The sequence below is a fragment of the Myotis lucifugus genome, unplaced genomic scaffold (assembly GCF_000147115.1).
Source record: "Myotis lucifugus unplaced genomic scaffold, Myoluc2.0 scaffold_23, whole genome shotgun sequence".
Taxonomy (NCBI): Eukaryota; Metazoa; Chordata; class Mammalia; order Chiroptera; family Vespertilionidae; genus Myotis; species Myotis lucifugus.
In genome coordinates this window covers 198649-223862 of record NW_005871071.1, presented here as the reverse complement: position 1 = coordinate 223862, position 25214 = coordinate 198649, and the positions used below count along the sequence as shown (strand labels likewise).

Genomic DNA, 25214 nt, shown 5'->3' with positions numbered 1-25214 from the left:
CTTGGGCATGTGCCCTTGACTGGAATTGAACCCAGGGACCCTTCAGTCTGCAGGCTGACATGCTATCCACTGAACCAAACCAGCTAGGGCAATTTTCATTTTTTATTGTACATTTCCTTTTTGTTAAATTTTCATTTACATTTCATGTCCTTTTTGTTTTTAAAGTGTTTATTTATAGACAGTATATTAGACATGTACTATACATAAGAAAGGTTAAAACAGGACCATTTGGGGGTCTGGAAAGTATTAATTCAGTTTATATTGTTGCTAATGGGAAAAAATGATTCAGTTTTCAAATAGCCTTCTGGAATGAATTAAGTTTGTAAAACAAGGTTCCACTGTAATTGCTTGTAATCGTTCCACTCTATAAATGAGCAAACGGACTAGAAGTGATATAATAACCCAAGTTACAAAGAGAAGGCAAAGCTGAAATTAGTTCATTCCTATACTGAGGTGTCTACGTGCCATTCTACAGTGTGGGGATCAGGAAATGAAGTAACACCCCCCCACACACACTCCACTTGCTTCCACAGTTGTAGGGTTAGGAAGGGCAGCAAAGGCTCTATGAGATCCAGAGAATACACAAAGTGCCAGCTCTCCAAAGGGCCAAAGACCAGGGTGTGGTGGCTGCCGAAAGCACTCAGAAGTCTGAGCCATCTCATGGGCATGACCACATCCACACAGTAACATTTGTAAGAACTTGAATAAAGACTCCTCTTCAAATAAAAAGGTGACCTCAGACCTGAGATCTGGAGGTTAAGCAACTTGTAAAAGATCACAGAACTAATAAATGGTGGAGGAAGAATTTGAACTTGGATAGTTGAACTTCCTCCCATCTTTTACTTTGTATGAACATACAAGATTGCTTAACTTACCAAGAACCTAGGACATATGGATTATGTATCACTGATTTATATGAAGGTATATGGGAGGCTTTAAGAGACGGTCTTCAGAATTTACCTTCAGGGGCTTCTTAGAAAAGATGCCTTAAAAAAAAAGCCCTAAGATTAGTGGATGCATCTCTAACACTTCAAAAAAGACTGTACTGTCCAGCTACTGAGGTGAAGAGTCAAACTTAGACTTATTCTCAGGAACAAAGACCAAAAGACTGCCTTTATTGCTCTAAACCTTGTCCATTACTTTGGGTTTAACTCCAGAGAGGGCTGGAGGACTAACGCCTAGAAAGCTGGAAACAAAGACACATACACTTCCAGGTGTGGACTTTTATTTTCACAAAAAGACAACATTGCCTTCCCACATACAAGTATTTACAAAACCCAACTGATTCACCCATCTAGAACCTGGGTTTTTTCCACTTCTCAACATGGTTGGGAACATGGAAACATTAATACCCACATAATTCCCAGAGTTGGAATTTATCCATCAAACAGTACAGATTACCTAAAAGTGCACTTACCTGCACAACTCATCCTAAGAACCTCAGTGATACCAACCTCACCGCCAAGGTTTCACTAACCTGTCTGGTCTCACACCATGCAAACCTGAACAAGGATGCTGCTATGCTAAACTGAAACTCGGTTCTCAGGTTCTCCTTACAGTTAAGAAGGTTCTCAACGCTTTAGCAACTATACAGAATATGAAGGTTTATTTCAAAAAGAGTACATTCTTTAAAACCAGGGTACACAGATGTACTTCATGTAACAGTACCTTCTGCAAAAAATAGGTTACATAATACTCAGAAATGCAAGGAACAATTGTATTCTCTAAAAATTAGACAGCAGACCTTTTCAGCTTATACAGCCTTCAAAACGGAGGCTGAAAATGCTCGGTGACATGTAACTCTATAGCCTGATACCAGAGCCAGGCTGCAAATGAAACTACCACCACACAGCTGCAAACTACCCTTTCTATTCACACGGTAATAAAATGGTTTGATTACAATCTTTTCCAATGTGTCTCGGTGCTACAAGAAAAAAAAGTTGAATGATACACAAAACTATTAAAAGTTACAACAGAACTATTTAAACATCTTCTCCAAAATTGAGAAAAGCAATCATGGTAAAATTTAAAAAAGGGGAATAAAGAAAAGTCTGAACGAACTCTCAAGCAAGTCAGAGGTCCTCTTCATAAGTAGTCAAATAAAGTTTACTGGAGATTTCAATAAATTATTTTGAAACCATGGCAGAGAGCTAATTTTCAGAATCGTCGTGGAGGCCCGCTTTTAAATGGCTTAAATCCAGAGCCACTTCCTCTTGGTATGGAATTGCCACCGATTTGCACAATTCTATTAATTGGGGAGGCATTACTGAAAAAGGAGCAAAAGAAAAAAAAAGTCAGAGAACAAAAGGACAAAAAATTACAGTTAATACCTACAAAGTGCTTATAATTTATCAGGCACTATTCTTTGTACTTTACCCATATTAAGTAAGTTCTGTTTTCAATAGTCCTACCCATCCCACTTTACTGATGAACGATTTGCACAATTCTATTAATTGGGGAGGCATTACTGAAAAAGGAGCAAAAGAAAAAAAAAAGCCTTTTGGTGGATGGAACAAAACCAAAAGACAGAGCCATCTTATATTTTGGCGGGAAATTCACCCGCACTACCCATATTAAGTAAGTTCTGTTTTCAATAGTCCTACCCATCCCACTTTACTGATGAAGAGTCTGACATCTGGAGGTTAAGTAACTTGTTTAAGAGCATCGAGCTAATAAATGGTGGAGGGAGAACTTGAATTTGGGTAGTTGAACTTACCTCATAGAAAGCCATTTAAGGGTATACACATGAGTGGACTATAGCAGTGGTTCCCAAAGTGTGGTCCCCAAATCAGCATCAACTAGGAAGTTGAACCTCTGACATAGAGATTATTTTATATATATACTAGTGGCCTGGTGCACGAAATTCGTGCAGGGGGGCAGGGGATCCCTCAGCCCGGCCTACACCCTCTCCAATCCGGGACATCCCTTTTGCAATCCGGGACCGCTATCTCCTAACCGCTCACCTGACTGCCTGCCTGACTGCCCCTAACCATTCTGACTGCCGGCCTGCTCGCCCCCAACTGCCCCACCCCCACCAGCCTGCTCTCCCCCAACTGCTCCCCCCACCAGCCTGCTCGCCCCCAACTGCCCTCCCCTCCTGGCCTGATCGCCCCTAACTGCCTCTGCCTCGGCCCCACCGCCATGGTTTTGTCCGGAAGGTCTCCGGGAAGGTCTCCCAGTCTAATTAGCATATTACCCTTTTATTAGTATAGATATATATGAAAAAGACTCACCAAAAAACCCTAAATTTTGGGAGATAAAAACCTACAGTGAAATGGGTTTTATTAAGTAGAATAAAACCAGTTATAGAAAGGTCTGACTGCCAGGCTGAGGAAATCTGGATTAGCTCCTGTGACCTAGAGAAGCTGCTTGTGGTTCTGGAGCAAGTAAATGGTATAATAAAACAGTTTCAGCCCGGCGGGTGTGGCTCAGCGCTTGAACATCAACCCATGAATCAGGAGGTCATGGGTTTGATTCCCAGTTGGGGCATATGCCCAGCTTTCAGATTTGATCCCCAGTAGGGGGCATGCAGGAGGCAGCCTATTAATGATTCGCTCTCATTATTTATGTTTCTCTCTCTCCCTCTCTATGAAATTAAAAAAGAAAAAAAACCACACCATATATATATATTTTAAAGTTCCAGTGGTTAAATTTAGAAATAGTGTGAATAATGGAGCAGAAAAAAAGACTAATTTGGGAATATTGAATAGAAGCTGAAATGAGGAAGAAAGCATAGCTGTTAACAAATGTTTTTTAAAAACTGAACCATACTTAGAAATTTATACTAGGAATGAAGATAGACAAAGTTGAGGCCCATGGTTTTCCAGTCTGGGTGAATGAGGTATTAGTGGCACTGGCAAATTTAAAAAAGCTAGAGGCAATAACTGGGACATGAAGGTTTGAAACAGGAAAAGAATGAGTTGGATGTGACCTTGAATTTATGGAAACAGCAGGCCATTTACATGGAGATCACAATATAGAACTCCATTTGAAGAAGCCAGCAAATTGGATCAAAAAGGTAGAAAGGAAATTATGATGCATTAGAAAGAGTGTTTAAAAAACAAACAAACACAAAAAAGCAGTAGTGAGAAATAGTGCCCAAGACCTAAGATAATAAAGGACTCTATATTTATCAAGAAACGAAGGCATTGGTGACCTTCAAAAACCAAGGACAGAATGAGTGATGAGGCTGTGCAGGCACAAGTAGAAATAAACACTTAAATTTGATGGTAGATGCACCCAATAGAATAGTAGAAACTTGGGTTAGTAAGCCAACCCAATATGTCTTCTAAGACGAGTCAATGGGAAAGAAAGAAGAGCATGCAAGAGAGGAAGAGGCCAAAGACTTGCCTGCTGAAGGACCCTATGGGGGTTGGTGTGAAAAGAAAATAAAGCTTGCCTCTGAGCCTATGAACAGGCTGTGGGTTAAATGTCCACCAGTTTTGCTAGAGTTATTTGAAAAGGGAGGAAGCAGAACAGACTTTCAGTTTTCTTCTTCCTTTCTAGGAATTTTAGGAATGACAGATATTGAACAAGAAGATGGTTCCAACTTGAAATTAATGTTCATTATCTACCGGATTCTGACATACATTTCAGGCGTCTATCTAGATCAATATGCCAGAATGCCAATCAATTAACTTACCATGAGGAATATAAATGCGAAAATTAACATCAGTTGCCCTGCATAAAATCTCCTGGAGATTTTGAGTTAATATGGGGAAATAGTTGGGCAAGGGGTGTTGCTATCCAATCTCTCAGAAGCTATCATGACCTTTAAGGAAAGGATAAAGATATGGTTGTGTGCTGGCAGAAAATTTTTAACTAATTACCTACTTACCTTGTATGTTGGGCTATCATGTTTGCCCCTGACCGGCCATCACCCATTCGCCTTGCATCATGATAGCCAGGCCCTTGAGAAGGTGGGCCATGCCACTCTTTTCTTGGTCCGCTTGCATCCCGTCCATGTCGTTCAACCACACGTCGCTCTTCAGGATAGTGCTAAAGAAGGTCATATTAAAAGAGAAGTGATGACACCCTCAGCCTCACACCAATTTACTTGTGCTAGTATGCTTTTATTTATTTACTTATTTTTAATTTTTATTATTGATTTTAGAGAGAGGAAGGGAGAGAAAGACAGAGATGAGAGAGAGAGAGAGAGAGAGAGAGAGAGAGAAACATTGGTTTGTTGTTCCACTTATTTATCTATTCACTGGATGCTTCTTTTTTTTTTGGATGCTTCTTGTTATGCGCCTGACCAGCCTGACCAGGAATCAAACCCACAACCTTAGTGTATTGGGATGATGCTCTAGCCAACTGAGCTACCTGGCCAGGACACTAGAAGCAAATTAGTAAGATGTCTGGGAAGAAAAAAGAATTAATAATACTAATACAACAACAAATGTAAAGGGTTTCCTTCTATTGGGTTTCCTTCTATTTTGCATTAAGAAGCTACAGAAGGTGGGGTAGGGGGAAATGATTCAGCACTGTAACTTCCATTTCTATACCTTCTAGCACCCAAGTATTTTGTGAATGCTGAGTATTTCTGGATCTCTATATAATGCCTGGATCTATATATGTAAGAAAGCATAGTGAGAGGTCTTAACCTTAAGACAAATTAGGGTATATGATCAACATGTGAACAGCACATAAAAACAGGAGCTGTCATCTTATTTTATAGAGTACTAGTTAGTGCTATGGCTCTGACAAGGTCTTATATCCATGACTATAAAAAACAGAATACTGAACACAAAGAAACAAAAGCCACAGAACCTAGGAGCTGAGGAAAGAAGAGTCAAACTTTTTGATACTTAGCTCACAGAAAATAGAGCTAAAGGAACCCTAAAGAGAACACTGGTAGAACAACTTATTGACGAAAAATAGAATTTTCCAGGGAGGAACAGGATCTCTCCCAGGACATCTTCCCTAAATGAATATCTGAATGCATAGGGCTAGTCTATAGTACTGCCTTGGTTTCACTCTAACTACAGCAGGATATCTGATTATATACCCAGGCTTAAGGTTTACAGGTAAACAGTCAATAAAATGATCTACTGAATATTTCCACTTATTAGAAACATTAAAGCTGATAATGCCACCAGGCCCAAATTTATGTCATAAATGCTCTAAACTATCAGAAAGTATACAGTGGTATTAGCAAGAATGCCAAGGGATTAAATTTTTTTCTAGTAAAAAAAGTCCCTAAAAGCCCTGGCCCATTGCTCAGTGGTTAGAGCGTTGGCCTGTGGACTGAAGGGTTGTGGGTTCGATTCCTGATCAAGGGCACATACCTCATCGGGTGCCTGCAGGCCTAGACTCCAAGTGCGGCACCACAGTGTCTACAATGAGTGGTTTGCACTGCGGAGCACAGCTACTTAGGAGTGGCAAAGTGCCTTCTGGGGCAGCCAGGGAAATACTTTTGTTTGATAACTGGGGCTTGACTTTGTCAAACAGCTTTGTTGCACCTACCTTTGCTTTGTCAAATGTAAATCAGATAATAAACCTGAGTATCTTATTAAATTAAAAAAAAAAAAAAAAGGGGGCACATACCTCAGTTGCCCAGTAGGGGTGTGTATGGGAGGCAAGCAATCAATGTGTCTCTCTCATACAGATGTTTCTCTCCCCACCTCTAACTTCCACTCTCTCTAAAAATCAACAGAAAAAATATCCTCAGGGGACGATTAATAACAACTACAACAACAACAACAACAACAACAAAATGAACAAGAATTTCAGGGTTAATATCCAACTTCTTTGAATTACTGATGTTCAACTACTGACAGTAAAATATGAAAAATATGAAGATTTTTTACAGTAAACTAGTCTCCCAGTCATTCTAATCAACCAATCTAGGTCACATCAAAATGATAAGTCCTCGCCCTGGCCGGTTTGGCTCAGTGGATAGAGCATCGGCCTGTGGACTCAAGGGTCCCAGGTTCGATTCCGGTCAAGGGCATATACCTTGGTTGCAGGCACATCCCCAGTGGGGGGTGTGCAGGAGGCAGCTGATCAATGTTTCTCTCTCATCGATGTTTCTAACTCTCTATCCCTCTCCCTTCCTTTCTGTAAAAAATCAATAAAATATATTTTTTTTTAAAAAATGATAAGTCCTCTAAAGTGATTTCCGAAGAGTTGAGCATAAACCTTCATTAGCACTTACCTGTGCTCCACTCCCTCGGTCTGTAATGACCCTTTCTCCTTCTCTGTTGCCATAGCTGGAAGCGTTACTGCGACTCCCGGGTGGGGCCCCTCTTACACTGTGTCCTGACACTTCTCTCCCAGATCGCTCTGGCCTTTCAACTCTGTTAAACAAAACCCCAAAAGGTATGCGATCAAAATTCTATTTTAACTTTCTTTTAACCCAAATGCAATATATACCACCATAGAGGCATTAGAAACTACACAAATACCTTGCTTCCCGTTTGTCACTGGACATGCCTCCTTCACTTTTCCAGGTGGAGGTCCTAGAGGGAGTGGGCCCTGCTTCTCGTGGATGTCTCGGGTGAGTGATATCAGGCCTATCGTGAATGATCACAGTTCTCCTCTCTTCTCGCTCCCCTCGTACTTCACGCCTGTCTGTTTCTCTAAGTTCATTTCTTGGTGGTGGAGGCTCATTTCTCCTGGAATCACTGAAATTTTTGGGATACCTTTCAAAACCTGGATCTTCTCTTCGTGCAGTAGGACGTGTTTTTTTCCCGTCACTTTGACCAACAAAGCGTTCTCGCCTATTGTTTATCCAAAACAAAGAACATAGGTCCTCAGAAGGACTTACTTGGCCTTATTCTTCTTAACCTTATTTACAAAACCTACAATAGTTACATCTTCTGTAAAAATTAACTTAAGGCAAAGCCACCAAAATATCCACAATTATTGATTACTAGAGGCCTGGTACACAGATTCGTGTATGGGTGGGGTCCCTCAGCCTGGCCTGCACCCTTTCGCAATCTGCGACCCCTCGGGGGATGTTGGACTGCCAGGTTTCGGCCTGAGGGATGTAGCAGTGCCAAAGCAGCAGGTGGCCGGATAGGAGCCCCAGCCAGGGTTGGGCGCAGCTCCACCACCGCTCATCCCAGACCTGCTGCGCCTGCCGCCACCACCTTGTAGCACTGCTACAGAGGCAGGAGAGGCTCCCATCGCCAGCTGAGAGCCTGGCTTTTGGCTGAGCTGCGCTCCTGCTGCGGGAGCCCACTGACCACCCGGGGGCAGCTCCTGCGTTGAGCATCTGCCCCCTGGTCGTTCTGGTTGTTTGGTTGTAATGGTCACTTAGGCTTTTATATAGATAGATAACTCATAATCTCTTAAACTGAGGTAAATGTCTGGCATGATGGTTGGTTTTTTAGCATCCAGGAGGGATTATGTCAAACATTCAAGGCACTACCAACCTGAAGGATATTTCACTGCTCTTAACAATTGAGGCACATCCAAAGCTAATAGTACTCCCACTTAGTTTTAAAGGTTAAGATAAAGCCAATCCTTTCCGGCGGTGCCTTTCGCTAAGCATCTCCTCCATCCCTCTCCAGAAGAGAAGAGGAAACAAAAGAAGAAACACCTGGTGCAGAGCCCTAATTCCTACTTCATGGATATAAAATGCCCAACCTGCTATGAAATCACCACTGTCTTTAGCCATGTGTGTTGATTGCTCCACTGTTCTCTGTCAGCCAACAGGAGGAAAAGCAAGGCTTACAGAAGGATGCTCCTTCAGAAGGAAGCAGCACTAGAAGCACCTCAAATCAAGATGAGTGGGAAACCATCCCAATAAACACATTTTGGATTAAAAAAAAAAAAGAAGAAGATAAAGCCAACCTACTTAACGTTGTTATGGTGGCCTATCAAACTAATTTTTAATACTGAATCATATTCCCAGGAACAAAACTGAACATGCAAAAAGAGAACAGATAAAATCGCTGTGCTGTGTGCTGGGAGCTGGAGAATTTTGCCAAGATAATCTGGGCCTACATAAGATTTGGGAGTTATCTGTCTGAGATAAGCCCAGAAAACAGTAACTCAGACCAAAAAAATGTTCTGTTCACCAGTATCCCCAAAAGGAGACTTCACTCCAACAAGTAGTATATGAAAATGAATCTACTGTCTCTATTTTCCTAAAGCCTTTTTATATTTTCTAAATTAATGAGTGCTAAATACAGTTACTCAGTTTTAAATGCCACCACTAGGGGAAAGAGAAATGAGTGAAGAAATAATTGTTTAATATATTTGCAGCTACAGTAGAAGAAATAAATCTAATACATTAATTCATATACTAGTAAAGCCATCTAGTATAAATTGTGATGTTACCTTGAAGTTTTATCATGTTATCCAAGATACAAATTTATTCTTTGTTTAAATCTGGGTTATTATGGCAATTTTTAGTTGATTAGTTGTTTTTCCTTGGCTACCTCTCAATTTTCTTCATATTACAATCCTCTTTAGCTGTCCCTTATAAATTCTGTATTATAAAACATGAGCGATTTGAATGACTGAGAGAAGTTGCTGCCATTCACAGGCATTATTTGGACAGTTCACAGAACTCATGAATAAAATGAGGGCGTTTTGTGTTTGTGGTTTTGTGGTGTTTTTTTTTAAGATTTTGTTTTTTTAGAGAGAGAGGGAGAGGGAGAGGGAGAGAAACATTGATTGCCTACTGCATGCCCTGACTGGGGATCGAGCCTGCAACCCAGGCATGTGCCCTGACTAGGAATCAAAATGGCAACCTTTTGGTGCACAGAACTATACTCAACCAATGGAGCCACACCAGCCAGGATAATGGTGTTTTTTAAATTTTTATTTATGTTCTATTTTATTATTTATGTTGCATTTTTATATTTAGAAAGGAGAATACAGGGCATAACATAAAGTAAAGGAAAACAAAGGTCTGCAACTGGATTGATGACTTTTCCATGGAGTATGATAACTGCTATGTAAATTATTTTAGTAAATTCGACATTTGAAGGGAAGACTTCTTCTATCAGCAAAAGGATCAAACATCACATTTTTGAAGCCTAGAACTTATTTAAATTAAAAAAAAAAGTTGGTCTAAAATCATTATAAAGAATGCATGGACATAGGTCTACCAGTTGAACTGTCCATTAGAGTAAATCCTGACTGGACAAGTTAGCTGTGGTTGACCCCTGTGTGGCAGTACAATGTCTTTTGTCTTACTGCAAAAGGACAAAAGCTGCTAGGAAGTTTAGGTTCTTTAGAATAGAATTTTTAAATAGGCAGTTTAGTCTTTGAGGGTTTCTCGAAGTGTAGAAAGTCATCATGTAAACACTACATGTCTAATCATTTTAGAGTGGTGGCCGTTCTCTCTTCAGGAGTTGGTCCACAAAGTGAATTTCAATGATTCATGTTTTCCATGGTCGTTTCTGAATATCTTTCCCACGAGAGAAAGGAAAAGGGAAAGAAGAGCTACACTGAATTTGGGACCTGTTGGCCAACGGGAATGTCACTCCATGGAAATACAGGTTCTCCATGGAAATACAGGTTCTCCATGGAAATACAGGTTCAGCTTGTTCACACTTGTTACTGTGTAGCTTCTAAGCTTGGTTCTTAGATCTGTTTCATATTTTAAACTAGTTCCATTTCACAGTTCTAATTATTCAAACCAATTTTTACAGCCTCCTGGATAGGTCATCTTGACTCCTGAATTATAATATTTTGAGATGTTCTCACACCAAATGTACCAAAAAGTGCACAGAGTGAAGGCAATTTACAGCAAACAAAATAAAACAAATACATAGCTTATTTCATTTGAAAAACAAAAACCAAACATATGATTTGTTTTGAACACTCAGTTCTGACCTATATACTTTAAGACCTATAGATTTTAAGAGAACCAAACTTATCACTAGCAAGGTTCATATACTAAATACAACAATTTTCAACATAACCTATTTACCTTTCAAAAGATGAAGACTGTACTGATGAACTCTCAGGAAACCTGCCCCTCTCTCGGTGATCAAAGTCATTAAATCTGTTCTGTTGGCGAGAGTAGTCAGATCCATGGCTGAATCGTGCATCAGTATCTAGAGACAACTTTTTATTCTCGCTCCAGTAAGGATCATCTCGCCTTGAAGAGAAATATTTGCTCATTTATATAAGTTAGTATTATAATAACCAAACAACACTTACTTGGAGTCATATATACCACATGCTAGGAACTGTGGATACAGAAGTCTAATGAACTCAAAACACAAAACATTCTGTTACAAGAACGAGCTAGCAACAAATTATTAAATTATGTAAAGTCATATAGTGTTAGAGGAATTTCACAGGAGAGAAAGTAGCTGAAAAACTGTCTGCTTTAAAATTATCAGATGGAAAAGACAAATGAGGTAAAACATTCAATATACCATTTTAGTAGTATAATTCTTTTTTTTTAATGTGCTTTTTTTTGTTAATATATTTTTATTGATTTCAGAGAGGAAGAGGGAAAGAAAGATCAAAACATCAATGATGAGAGACAATCATTGATCGGCTGCCTCCTACATGCCCCCTACTGGGGATCAAGCCCGCAACACGGGCATGTGCCCTTGACCGGACCCAGGACCCTTCAGTCCGCAGGCCAACCCTCTATCCACTGAGCCAAACCAGCTAGGGCTAGTAGTAAAATTCTAACCAGCAGTATACAAACTTTTCAGCTATACTTAATTTTGAGGGATTAAGTCCCAAGCACAATTCATTCATTACACCTCTTTCTCAACACAATCCACTAAATCTCATAGATTTCATATTAAAATTAAATGATTATATTATATTTTTGAAATCTATTGTGAATCATGAACACAGACACACAGAATCTATATTTGAGCCTTCCCAAGTTATGTCATCCATTTTTTTTAAACGTATTTTATTGATTTTTTTTTTTTTTTTTTTACAGAGAGGAAGGGAGAGGGATAGAGAGTTAGAAACATCAATGAGAGAGAAACATCAATCAGCTGCCTCCTGCACACCTCCTACTGGGGATGTGCCCGCAACCAAGGTACATGCCCTTGACCGGAATCGAACCTGGGACCCTTCAGTCCGCAGGCCGATGCTCTATCCACTGAGCAAAACCGGTTAGGGCTATGGCATCCATTTTTGTTATCAGTAGTACCTTGTAAGAATGTTGAAAACGGGTCTGAGAACAACCACTGAAACCTACTATAACCATGTATTTTCATCATAATGGGAAAACATTTGGCATTAGGAAGGAAAGAGAAAGGAAAGCAGACTCTTCCTACTTGATAATGCGCTGCAATCATTCCCATCTCTGTGGATCATGACCTCTTTATTCCAGGGATGGTTGCCTATACTTTCTAGTTAGTTTTAGCTTGAAAGGAGTAAGACAGCAAGTGTAACTGTAAAAGAAAAAAGCAAACATTTACCTATGATCTACATCACGTGGCCGTTTCAAAGAATTCCTTTTTTCTTGTTCATAACGAAGCTGCTGCTGTTGCCTTCTCAGTTCCTCTCGTTCTCTAGCAATACGTTCAGCTTCCTTACGACGTTCCTTCAGACAACACAGAAGGAAGAACCAACCAATGCAAAATGAAAACATAAGGTAAGTATATATGCAACCTTGTTTTAATCCTGTCATTAAGAAACCATCATAGACAATCACTAGGCAAAACACTTGGGACAAATACATAAACAAATATGACTCTAGGAATCAGTAATCTAGGCTATAGTTACTATTCTGCAACATTAAAAATAAGAGATTGATTGGGTGGTAAAAGCTGGCAAGTAATTGGGAAGGTCAGATTTAGTTCAATCATTTGATTCAAAGAAAAGCACCCACAGGGAATTAGAAATAGAGTTCTTAAAACATATGGACACTAAGGGCCTGAAAACCCTGGATGCAATTCTGCAGAGAGGCATTATTACCTTCCAGCCTTGGGAAATCATTCCCACTATAATATGTAAGGAAATAGTTATTTTCTAAGATTGGGATAGTGACAGAGCCTGGATTACAACTACTCTGGACTCATAGTCCTATGCTCAGACTATTAGGCTGCCATGATATTGCAGAGCTTGAGTTATTACCAATTGGCTAGAACAAAGTCACTACTGAATTAATTTTTAACTAGCATCTAATTCATTGTTATCTTTCAGGGGCACTTAATAAATGCTCATTAGCTGAACTCATTCCACAGAAGCTTTACCAAAGTAAAGCAAATTTCAGGGCAAAAATCACAGGGTTTGGAAAAGGTCAGTTATTTAAGATGAAAAGATTTTCTGACTGCACCTGTTCAATACGAATGCGTTCCCTTTCCAAGCGTTCGCGTTCCATTCTCTCTCTCTCTAGTTTTTGCCTTTCAATTTCTAGGCGCTCTCTCTCTCTGAGTAAGCGTTCCCGTTCTTCCCGTTCACGAATTATTCTAATGCGTTCTCGCTCTCGACGCTCTCTTTCTGCAATCTCTCTTCGTCTAACAAAAATCAGTATTTAGAAATACTTAAATTATGCTAGCACTGTGTGAAAGAGAATAATTTTTTAATTTGAAATTTTTATTGAGATTGGCAATTTTAAACTTTAACTTAATCTAAGTAGTTTTAATATAATTGGAAAGAAAACTCAAAATAAGAAAACTTTAAACAGACCCCAACACTGTCACTTATTTATTAAGACTGTCAACTGAGCAGCTGAATTTTATACAGTAGTTGCCTCTTAGATGATTCCTGCTTAAATAAAAATCCCACTATAATAATAGCCCATTAATAAATTGACATTTTGAAAAGGAGATATTCTACATATATAAATTTACAAAACTACAATTTACATTGTTTCTGACAAAAATTTCTATAGTATACAGTCTATGTCCTTAAACAAGGTTTACCTTATTTTGATGACTTGGGGGTTATACTCATCAACATGAATTACAGCAAATGTTATATGTAATAAAATGGAGGCCCTTAAGGGCTTTTTTGGAGTATTCATTAGCCCATAACAGATGGCTCCAGGTAAATGCATTTTTGAGTCAGGAGATAGCTCAAATGTTTGCTGAACTGAATTAACTTCTTATATCAGACTTTTAATAGTTTTTGTCATTTCCTCACTCTAAGGAACTCAGTGTACTTTGTCTCTCAGTATGTCTTCCTCCATCAACCTAGTAGTTCTCAATCCCCCATGGAAATCTGAGGGGCATTTTTAATCATTACAATGACCATGGAGTACTACCAGCATTTACTGAGTAGGGACCAAGGATTCTAAATATCTTATGATGCACAGGATAGTCCTGCACAACAAAAAACTGTCCAATACTCCTAATATCTTTCAAATGACATAATGGACATTTATGTCATTAAAACAACAACAAAAAAATCACCTTAAAAAATCTGAGCCTAAAACTTATTTTTAATAAATGCTAGGTTGGCTTGTTTGCTTTGACATGGTTTAATATTCACTACAATTTCCAGAAATGCAACTTCCTGCAAAAAAAAAAAAAAAAAAAAAAAAAAAAAGGTGGGGGGATTATATTATCTTGAGAACTTCACTAAGAGTTGTTCACCACTTCAGAAACGACGTCATGATGTCAACACCACTCCTGGTCTTTAACTCACCAATACGACATACCAATATCAGTCTGTATTTGTAGCTGTCACATTTTCATTGAGTCTAAAGAGGGGTACAAACATCTGACTACTTCATTAGGTCTTCTGGAGAGGCATGCCTAAACATTCACATCTGGAATACATGCTTCATTATAAATTACTTTATTTCTCCTTTAAATTAGAGTTAAGGCATCATATTGATTTTCTGGGAAATTATTTGTATAGGTAGGTACATTATATATCAATTTTATTTCAGAATAGTAAACAGGGTACTGCAACTTTTTTGTTACATATAAAAGGGTTATGAGTCAGATAGTTTTGAGAATTGCTGCTCTAGTAGCCACTACTCTTTTTTTTCAGATTGTCATTTAAATAGGAAGCTCAGCATATTGGGATTTCATAAAAAAAGGGGAAAAGAGTTCTGAGTAAAGCAAGGATTATTTCCTTTTAGTAAAGTGTGTGGCAATAACAGTATTATTTAAGTTGATAGAAATATCTCTGGCCTAACACTCTTGTGTATGAATAGGTGAAATCCCATAAGTTACCTCTCAATTAGATAGGTTAATTTTTGGAAATTTATATTATAAAACACTTTAATAAGAATATTTTAAGTGGTATCCAAAAATTAACTTACAAAAGCAAATTGGCACTCATGGTGAACAGCTAAGATACTGCCACCAAAAATAGAAATGTTTTTTGTTCTCAGTTTCTTTTAAAGAGAATTCTTGGTTTGAGAGATAGAGCTTGAACAAAATAAGATTTACAGGGCAAATCTTCCTTCACTGGGGCTCTAGTCCAAAATATAATACATGTTTTCTAAAATGTCAACATACTATTTGAATACTATAGCCTACATTGAAACTATCTTATCTCAAAAATCAAATTTTCCTTTAAAATCATGTCTTTTATGGCAGCAACTTTGGAGAGGAAAGAGCATTGGACTTGGAGTCAGAAGACTTGGGTCTGAGTCCCGACTCTGCCACTCATTAGCAATGTGGCATTGGAAGAGTCATTTAGCCTCTCTGGGCCTCTTTTTATTTTTCAATTATATAATGGGCATAACTAACCTTACAGGACTGTTGAGACAGAGACAATAGATGGAAAGGTAACTTTGTAAATTGTAAAATAGCATGCAAACTTGAGAAATAATTAGGTTTTACTCTATTTCTTAAAAGTGGCAAATAGATTTCTGTGGGAATACAATTCTAATAGTATTAAATATGTACTTATAGTTAAAGACAGGTATAAAATAGACTGTTTCTACCTTCGAAGTTCCATTGCTTGTCGCAATCTTTCAAAACGAACTAAATGTTCTCTTAGTCTTTGTTCCTTCATCTTTTCAAAAGGCAAGATGTCTTTCCTTCTGTAGTCTTTGTCCCTTCTTTTATCTAGGCTAGCTCTCTCCTTTTCCTTACTTCTTCCATGAATCTGTAGAAAAAAATTATAGAAGGACTAGATGTTAAAATAATTTTGGACTGTTTTCGACGTTCAGCTGGTCATTTAAAAACCTTAAGTGAGTAATGGCATTCCATTTTTCTTAGATTTTCTAGCATGGCATTATTACAGAGCTAAATTAAAGAGGAAGGTTACAGAGATCCTGAATTATCTTTTTTTGCAAACAGTAAAATTATATACAACATCCCTTTCAGAGACTTACTTTCTCATATCTTCCTCTTCTTGATGGCCTACAATGATCTCCTTTAGTTTGGTCTAGTATTACCATATGTCCAGGGCTCTTTGAACCTAAGAGAGAAAAAAATATTAGATAAACATTAGATAAATGTCTAAAAATTATTTCATTTAAAAAATATAATGTGAAAATGCTGAATTCTTAGACAACTAGATATTCACAAACCAATACATGAAATTAAAAAACCAACTTATTTTATGAGAACATAAATGCAAAGCTTTTAGAACTAGCTCAATCTGCTAATGCAAATATTTTCAGTAATACCAAAAGATCCCAACTCAACTATAGTTGTCAACTATAGTGGAGTGTAGGGGTTACAAATGACTGCAACTAGAAATAAAATACTTCTGAAATCATAATGTAATTATCATATAATTCTATGATAGAATTAAGGCAGCCCAGATTTAATAGTAAGGAGGCTTAGTGCAACAAACACATTTGTTTTCTAGGAGTAAAAAATAAGATAATTAGTCCTATTGGACCTCCTTTTCTAAAACAGTAACACCTAACAATGAAGTTTAAATATTTATCTGGTTTTAATTTCAAGTTTTCCCTTCCACTGTAAAATTAGCACTTGGGTTGCGGGTGAAATCATAATGTAATTATCATATAATTCTATGATAGAATTAAGGCAGCCCAGATTTAATAGTAAGGAGGCTTAGTGCAACAAACACATTTGTTTTCTAGGAGTAAAAAATAAGATAATTAGTCCTATTGGACCTCCTTTTCTAAAACAGTAACACCTAACAATGAAGTTTAAATATTTATCTGGTTTTAATTTCAAGTTTTCCCTTCCACTGTAAAATTAAGTTGTAGAATAAATTAGAAAAAGATTGAGGAGATACATAGCATACTTATTCGCTTCTTTTCTTCACTTTTTTTAATGAATTCAGAAGTTTGGCCACTTGATCCATTATCATTCTTCTCATCTTTACCTTCCATCTTCTTAGTATCCTTGCTTTCTTTTTTTTCAGATTTCTCAGACAACCTTTTCTCTTCTTTTTTGACAGAGGCTTGTGTCCTGACCACAGCACCGCACGCAAGAACACAACAGAATGAGAACTAGTGCATCAATGTACCAAAAAGTCAATGTACTTATCAAAAAATAAATCCTTACTTGCTATTTCTATCACTCATGTTTTTTTTGTCCCCAGAATTTCTGGAACTACTCTTTTCATCATTTTCTTTCTTTAATTCTTTCTTAGATGGATCACCTTTAACCTGAAAGGTTCAAATAGAAAAAAAAAACTTTATGTTTTAAAGTTACATTTTTATGATTATTAAAAGTATATTGATGGTTGAAAATTTGAAAAATATAAAAGCTAAAAAAATAAAAATGAATGCATAAAATCATTCTTAATTTTACTTCTTAACTAGTGTAACATTTTTAAATTGAGAATTACTAGTCCTCAAAGTAACCCTTTATAAAACAGGTAAGCTTACTTTTTCAACAGAGATTAACTGTCCATGCAGCTCAGTGCGATGAAGATGTGCAATACACCTGGACACCTCTGTGCTTGAAGACATAGTTACTATGCCATAGCACTTGGCTCCAGGACTTCGAGCATTTGTAACTACCTTTGCACTCAGAACCTGTAAAATAAGATTATACTTTAGAAAGTTTTACTTCACAACTACACAGATTTTAAACAGATAAAACTTCAGATCTGAGACTATTCAAGTTAAAGGATCTATTTAGGTACATAAACTCATGATAAGGACAAATTTGCATACATATAGTATATGTTTCTTATACTTTTGATCATCATCTACCTTGCCTATAAATACTTAGTAAATATTCAAGGGAACAATTTAAAGCATCAAAAAGCAATTTATAATGAACTCATGTGCGTATCTGCATAACCCATAGACATAGATGGTAGAGTGGTGAGGGGTTCACGGGGGAGAGGGGTTGCAGAGGGCAATGGGGGAGAAAAAGGGACATACGTAATACTTTCAACAATAAAAATTTATTTAAAAAAAAGCAATTTATCTTTTTAGTTTTTCTTTTTATATTTTTCAAATATACAGCCAAAAACACAGTCACATCAATTAAGTAATGGTACCCTTAATGAAAGCAAATAACATTCTCAATTAGATTTGGGCCAAAATTTCCATTACAGGACCCCTTGAATTTCTTAGAGAAAAAAAAAGGAAAGAAAGAAAACAAAAAAGATATGTGTCACACAGCCAGTGCAGTGGTTGAGCATTGAACCAGGAGGTCACAGTTTGATTCCCGGTCAGGGCTCATGCCAGGGTTGTGGACTCGCTCCCCAGTGTGGGGACATGCAGGAGGCAGCTGATCAATGATTCTCTCTCATCATTGATGTTTCTATCTCTCTCCCCTTCTGCCTTCCTCTCTGAAATCAATAAAAAAAAGGTGTCTAGAAAGTTTCTAAGTGGGTTTTAACATTGTTCTATACTATAAGAAGCTTTCACAAATAATCAGCCATATATAAAAAAGCAGCCTTAAAAATGCATTCTAAAAATTATACTTTAAAAAGACACTTTCTGCCCCAACCGGTTTGGCTCAGTGGATAGAGCGTCGGCCTGCAGACTCAAGGGTCCCAGGTTTGATTCCAGTCAAGGGCATGTACCTTGGTTGCGGGCACATTCCCAGTGGGGAGTGTGCAGGAGGCAGCTGATTGATGTTTCTCTCTCACCGATGTTTCTAACTCTCTATCCCTCTCCCTTCCTCTCTGTAAAAAGTCAATAAAATATATTTAAAAAATAAAAATAAAAAAGACACTTTCCATTTATGGCCTTTTAAAATGTCTATTCATAGCCGAAACCGGTTTGGCTCAGTGGATAGAGCGTCAGCTGCGGACTGAAGGGTCCCAGGTTCGATTCCGGATTCCGGTCAAGGGCATGTACTGTGGTTGCGGGCACATCCCCAGTGGGGAGTGTGCAGGAGGCAGCTGATCGATGTTTCTCTCTCATCGATGTTTCTAACCCTCTATCTCTCTCCCTTCCTCTCTGTAAAAAATCAATAAAATATATTTTAAAAATAAAAAAAATAAAATAAAATAAAATGTCTATTCATATTAAAAACAACAAATAATCTCAGCTTTATAAAACGCATAGTTAGAAAATATAAGGCAGAGATGGGTGCGTGAGAAGAAAAGTGAGAGAGAACAATCTAGGGCAGGGGTCCTCAAACTACGGCCCGCGGGCCATATGTAAATACAAATATTGTATTTGTTCCCGTTTTGTTTTTTTTTACTTCAAAATAAGATATGTACAGTGTGCATAGGAATTTGTTCATATTTTTTTTTTAAACTATAGTCCGGCCCTCCAACGGTCTGAGGGACAGTGAACTGGCCCCCTGTTTAAAAAGTTTGAGGACCCCTGATCTAGGGTGAATAGAGAGGAACACAGACATAATGCCAGGAAGAGGTAAACAGGGAATTTAGGAGGTTTTATGGTTATAGGTGGCTAGAAACTTAGCTTTTATCTTTAACTCTGGGAAAGGCCAACTTGCCCAACAGCAATTTTATCAAGTGTGTGGTATCCTTCTACAGGTTTAGTCCTAATAAATGCCAACATTAAAATACTGTTTATTACCTCTAACAATAAATTACTGAAAGTTATACAAAAAGTATACCACAGCTGCCCTGACCAGTGGTTAGAGCGTCATCCCACACACTGAAAGGCACAGATTGGATTTCTGGCCCCAGTCAGGGCATATGTCAGAGGCAACCAGTGTGGGAGGCAACCAATCAATGTGTCTTTCTCACATCGATGTTTCTCTCTCTCTCCCTCCTCCTTTCCTACTCTCTCTAAAAATCAATGAAAAAAATATCCTCGGCCCTAACCGGTTTGGCTCAGTGGATAGAGCATCGGCCTGTGGACTGAAGGGTCCCAGGTTCGATTCCGGTCAAGGGCATGTACCTTGGTTGAGGACAGCCCCAAGAGGGCTGTGCAGGAGGCAGCTGATCGATGTTTCTCTCTCATCGATGTTTCAAACTCTCTATCCCTCTCCCTTTCTCTCTGTAAAAAATCAATAAAATATATTAAAAAAATATATATATCCTTGCGCCCTAGCTGGTTTGGCTCAGTGGAGAGAGCTTCGGCCTGCAGACTGAAGGGTCCCGGGTTCAGTTCCAATTAAGGGCACATGCCCGGGTTGTGGGCTCAATCCCCAGTGGGGGGCGTGCAGGAGGTAGCCGATCAGTGATTCTCTCTCATAATTGATGTTTCTATCTCTCCCTCTCCCTTTCTCTCTGAATTCAATAAAAATATATTTAAAAAGAAAAAAAAATCCTCGGGAAAAGATTAACAAAAACAAAACAATAAATTATTGAAAATAAAACAGAAAGTATACCACAGCTGCCCTGGCTGGTGTCTCAGTTAGTTGAGCGTCATCCTATACACCAGGAAGTAGCTGTTTCAATTCCTGGTCAAAGGCACATGCTCAGATTACAGCTCCATTCCCGGTAGGGGATGTGCAGGAGTTAACCTATCTCACATCAACGTTTCTCTCTCACTTTCCCTTCCTCTCTAAAAATCAACAAACGGTTGTTGTTTTTTTTAAAAAAAGGTATAACACAACTAATCTCAGGACTATAATTCTCAGTGTTCTGTATCTGATGCCTATAAGAACTCTATAATTAAATTAAAAAACAAAAAACCCCATCAACTCCTGAAATCAAGATAACAGATTTTTATAATATTCACTAGAGGCCCAGTGCACGAAAATTTGTGCACTCGAGGGGGGGGGGGTGCGCAGGTCCCCTCAGCCCAGCCTGCGCCCTCTGGTAGTCCGGGACCCCTCAGGGATGTCCAACTGATGGCTCAGGCCTGCTCCCTGGGGGAACGGGCCTAAGCTGGCAGTCGGACATCCTTAGCACTGCCACGGAGGCAGGAGAGGCTCCCGCCACCACTGCTGTGCTGGCCAGCCATGAGCCAGCTTCTGGCTGAGCAGTGCTACCCCTGTGGAAGTGCACTGACCACCAGGGGGCAGCTCCTGAGTTAAGTGTCTGCCCCCTGGTGGTCAGTGCGCGTCATAGCAACCAGTCGCTCCCAGTTGTTCCGCCATTAGGGTCAATTTGGATATTACCCTTTTATTATATAGGATTAATGGCTATTTGCCAGTATTGATTTAATAAATATTTGAAAGCCTATCATGTGCACACACAGCAGATAAGGCCCCTGTTATCAATTAGCTTACAGTGGAGTAGGTTAATATATAATGTATTTTAAAATTTAAGTAGAAAGTAATGAGTGCCCTAAGGGTTACAGATCAAAACTGCAATTCAATCTAACAACTATTAATTGAATATTCAATTCATTTTTGACTATTTTTCTCTTCCATTAGTTTTCCCTTGTCAGAGAAACTTTTCCTAGTGAACCAAACCACAGTAAAGCCTCCCCTTTTGCTCTCTTAGCACCATGTACCCTGCCATCACAGCACATATCACTTTATCTGACTAAGTATTATTTTTACCAGTTTCACATTTTTCTCCAGCACTGGACTGTTTTGTTTTTTCCAATTCTATATCCCATTGCCTAATATTAGTCTACCTATATTTCCTAGATGACCAGATCTGCCTCAGCAATCCTAGGTCCTAGAAAAATCAGGATGAATGTGATGAATAAAACTCAGTTCTTGGCTTAAGTGGGCTCAAAATATGAGCTTTCAATACAAAGATTCCCCAGGGCTCAGAGTGAGATAATATGATGAAACTCACCATTACCATAGAACTCAATAATTATGCCTATATCAGTCCTAAGAGAAATAAGAGAAACAATTTTGACTAAATCCTTGTTTCAAATAAAGATAGTAGAAACATGGATAAAAAGGCAAAAAGAATGTACCTTTCCATATTTGCCAAAGAGGTTCTTCAAATCAGCAGCTTTGGTATTAGAAGAAAGTCCACTAACCCAGATATTTTTAGTTGAGCTTCCACTGCTCCCACTAGTACTACTTGTACTTCCTAGAATAGATTCAATTATCAGACAGTTAAGTATCTCAATTGGATTTTTTAAAACAAAATTATTAGGACCACATTCTTTCAAAATTATAAAACCCTCTCATTTAATTTTGACAGTATAACTTACTCTATCAAAACCAACCACAATAATAGGCAATACAACCATAGTGAGGAAACAAGTCTGAATACTGCATTCTTTCTACTACATGAATTTTAAGTGGATAAAAACATCAACCACATGGTCTTGGACTTTTGCTGTTAAGTGTAATAATTTATACTCTACCACTGCACTATATAAATACAGGCAACCAGGAAACTAGTTGATATGAAAAAATTTCATATCTAGAAATGAAAGACTGCTTAATTACCTATATTTATTATGGGGTTTAGATTCTGAAAAAGCAAGAGGGAAATGTCAAAGCAAGAATCTAAATGTTTAATAACAAAGGCTAACCAACCATCTCATTTTCATTATTTATTAGAAAAAGAGTAAGAGAAAGTGGAAATTATATGCAGTTGGATAATTCTAGACTTAACCAAAGAAAATCTTCTAAAACAAATTAATTACAAGAATAAAGACAGAGCCCTAACCGGTTTGGCTCAGTGGATAGAGCGTCAGCCTGCGGACTGAAGGGTCCCAGGTTCGATTCCGGTCAAGGACATGTACCTTGGTTGCGGGCACATCCCCAGTAGAAGGTGTACAGGAGGCAGCTGATCGATGTTTCTCTCTCATCGATGTTTCTAACTTTCTATCCCTCTCCCTTCCACTCTGTAAAAAATCAATAAAATATATTTTTAAAAAGTTTGTATAAAAAAAAAAGAATAAAGACAGAAACCTTAACATTCTTTAGATAGGTAAACGGTTATATGAATGATTTCTGTATTATTTCCATACACAAATTACAGTTTCACACATACAAATGTCAGTTCTTAGACTATAGGCCTAGTTAGTCACCCTTCAGTGCGTTTCTTCAAATGTGCTGTTATTGAAGGGGAATTTTCATTCATTTGACTTTATTTGGAAACTAATTCTTACCCACTATAAGTATATAAGCAATTAAAAGTAACAATTTTAATAGCTTCAAGTTAATATATGTAGAAAGAGTTAAAATTTTCAATGTTTTTAAAGACTATGTGCCACAAGTTTTAGTTGAAGAATTAGTCAGTGTAGACTTATGAGAAGACAACATACACCTACCTGACTTGAATATTTTAAATATGAATAGTTGCTGCATTCCTATTCTTAAGGAACACATTTATTAAAAGAATCTGTTTTATCTTATGAAATGTCAACCAGTTTGTGTATCATTTTTGTTACCAGTAACATGTGAGCCCACATATTTTTCTAATTACAGATTTAAACATTTTTAATAGGAGAAAGTTAACATTTAACCAAGATTACTCCTCCTGAATTTAAAGGATAACAATAAATTTATTATATCTTAGCTAGTAACCAAAACTGTAAAGGACATAGGTATTGCAATTAATTGTAAATTAATAAACAATCATAAAATTTCTAACTATTAAAATATGCCAAGAAAATACACTAAATAAACCATATAAGACATATGCCACTCCTCTTGGGGGGCACTAAAAGAGGTATTTTAGGATTTTGTATTACCTGAATGATATTATTTCTTTTAAAAAAACAGAAATATTTTTCATGTAGTCAGCATATATACAAGATGAAACTATATATAGCTTATGGCCTTGAGATAACCAGAGACTTCCCAGTAACAGAACGCAATCAAATATTGTACCTTTAAGCTTACAAGACTTTAAATAAAACTATTTTCCTATATAAGATTCCAAATAAGTCAAATTAGGAAGTAAATTCTGAAGAATTAAAATATACTGCATACCAGTTATGTTACTAGAAGTATGCCCTGATTTGATGAATGAAAAACAAACCCAGGGGAGGGTGGGAGTTAGGGGGAGAGATCAACCACAGGACTTGTATGCAGTCATATAAGCATAACCAATGGACACAGACACCAGGGGGGTGAGGGCATGAGCAGGGGTGTGGGGAGGGGGGGGCGGGCAATGGGGGAGATAAGGACACATATGTAATACCTTAATCAATAAAGAAAGGGGGGAAAAAAACCATAAAACCAAATATTAAAGACTGATTTCTTTTAAATATTATATTCCACAAATATCTATAAGTATAATTTATAGCACATTTACTACTAGAAAGAACAGGGATAAGGCTGTGGTGGAGTGTAGGGGTTACAAATGACTGCAACTAGAAATAAAATACTTCTGAAATCATAATGTAAAAACTGGAATATCTATCATATTAATATTCAATACAGTTACTTGAAAACAATGTTAAAAACACATTCCAAAGGGATTTTTAGCATACTCAAATTAGTTTACAAATTAACTAAAAAGTAATGCTTCTATCACACTGAAAGTATGCTGTAGTCTAACTCCATAGTTTACACAAAGGCCATCCAAAATTTTTAGTACATCAATTTCAAGGACTAAATGTCAAAGAAAACCAGACGCAATTATTTCTTTCTTAATGAAAATATACAATTTACCATTGGAAAAAATAGAAATAAATCCATTACCTTTGTCATCTTTGGATGATGTCTTGCTGTCTTTAGATTCCTTTGAAGAGCTAAAGAAGCAAATCACCAGAAAAAAAATTGAAAACAAAAAACAAAGAAACAAAAATCGAACAGCTTGATATTGGCTATATTTCAAACTGGTACTATTCATACAAATTAACAATTCCAAAGGCCTAGATTAGGTTATTTGAACAAATGAGTCCCTTAGGATTCTTGCACTGATTTTCCCCAAGATGCCTGAAGATCTAGATTTTCTGACAATTCTATTCAGTGGATATATGGCCATCTTCTCCAGATTTCAGGACTGGGACTTGACTTCATTTGTGTTGTTAGGACTGATAGTTGTTCATTAACCATCATCACAAGGATTTTTAAAAATAAAACACAAAAAATTGTCAATTTGAAAAAACAAAAACAAAAAACAACAAAAAAACAAATATATGCTGACAATTCGACAATGCAATCAGTAGAACACACTGCATATTATGAAGA

At 37.6% G+C, this 25214-nt stretch overlaps 1 protein-coding gene and 1 pseudogene across 1 annotated transcript in view; one reads left to right on the top strand and one right to left on the bottom strand.

The window, feature by feature from the left end:
• Positions 1-1208: 1208 nt before the first annotated feature.
• Positions 1209-25214, bottom strand: part of SLTM (SAFB like transcription modulator) — a 37799-nt gene continuing 13793 nt past the window's right edge. Inside the window, exons 5-18 of the mRNA XM_023751600.1 lie at positions 24723-24772; positions 22031-22149; positions 17657-17806; positions 17331-17434; positions 17068-17234; positions 16181-16266; positions 15788-15951; positions 13220-13400; positions 12360-12484; positions 10892-11062; positions 7407-7721; positions 7157-7298; positions 4838-4998; positions 1209-2266 (exon numbers count right to left, since the gene is read on the bottom strand). Of these exons, the coding sequence (XP_023607368.1) occupies positions 2158-2266; positions 4838-4998; positions 7157-7298; positions 7407-7721; positions 10892-11062; positions 12360-12484; positions 13220-13400; positions 15788-15951; positions 16181-16266; positions 17068-17234; positions 17331-17434; positions 17657-17806; positions 22031-22149; positions 24723-24772 (2044 nt within the window). The 3' untranslated portion in view covers positions 1209-2157. The remainder of the gene's footprint in view (positions 2267-4837; positions 4999-7156; positions 7299-7406; positions 7722-10891; positions 11063-12359; positions 12485-13219; positions 13401-15787; positions 15952-16180; positions 16267-17067; positions 17235-17330; positions 17435-17656; positions 17807-22030; positions 22150-24722; positions 24773-25214) is intronic.
• On the top strand, positions 8462-8781 carry LOC102438281 (annotated as a pseudogene).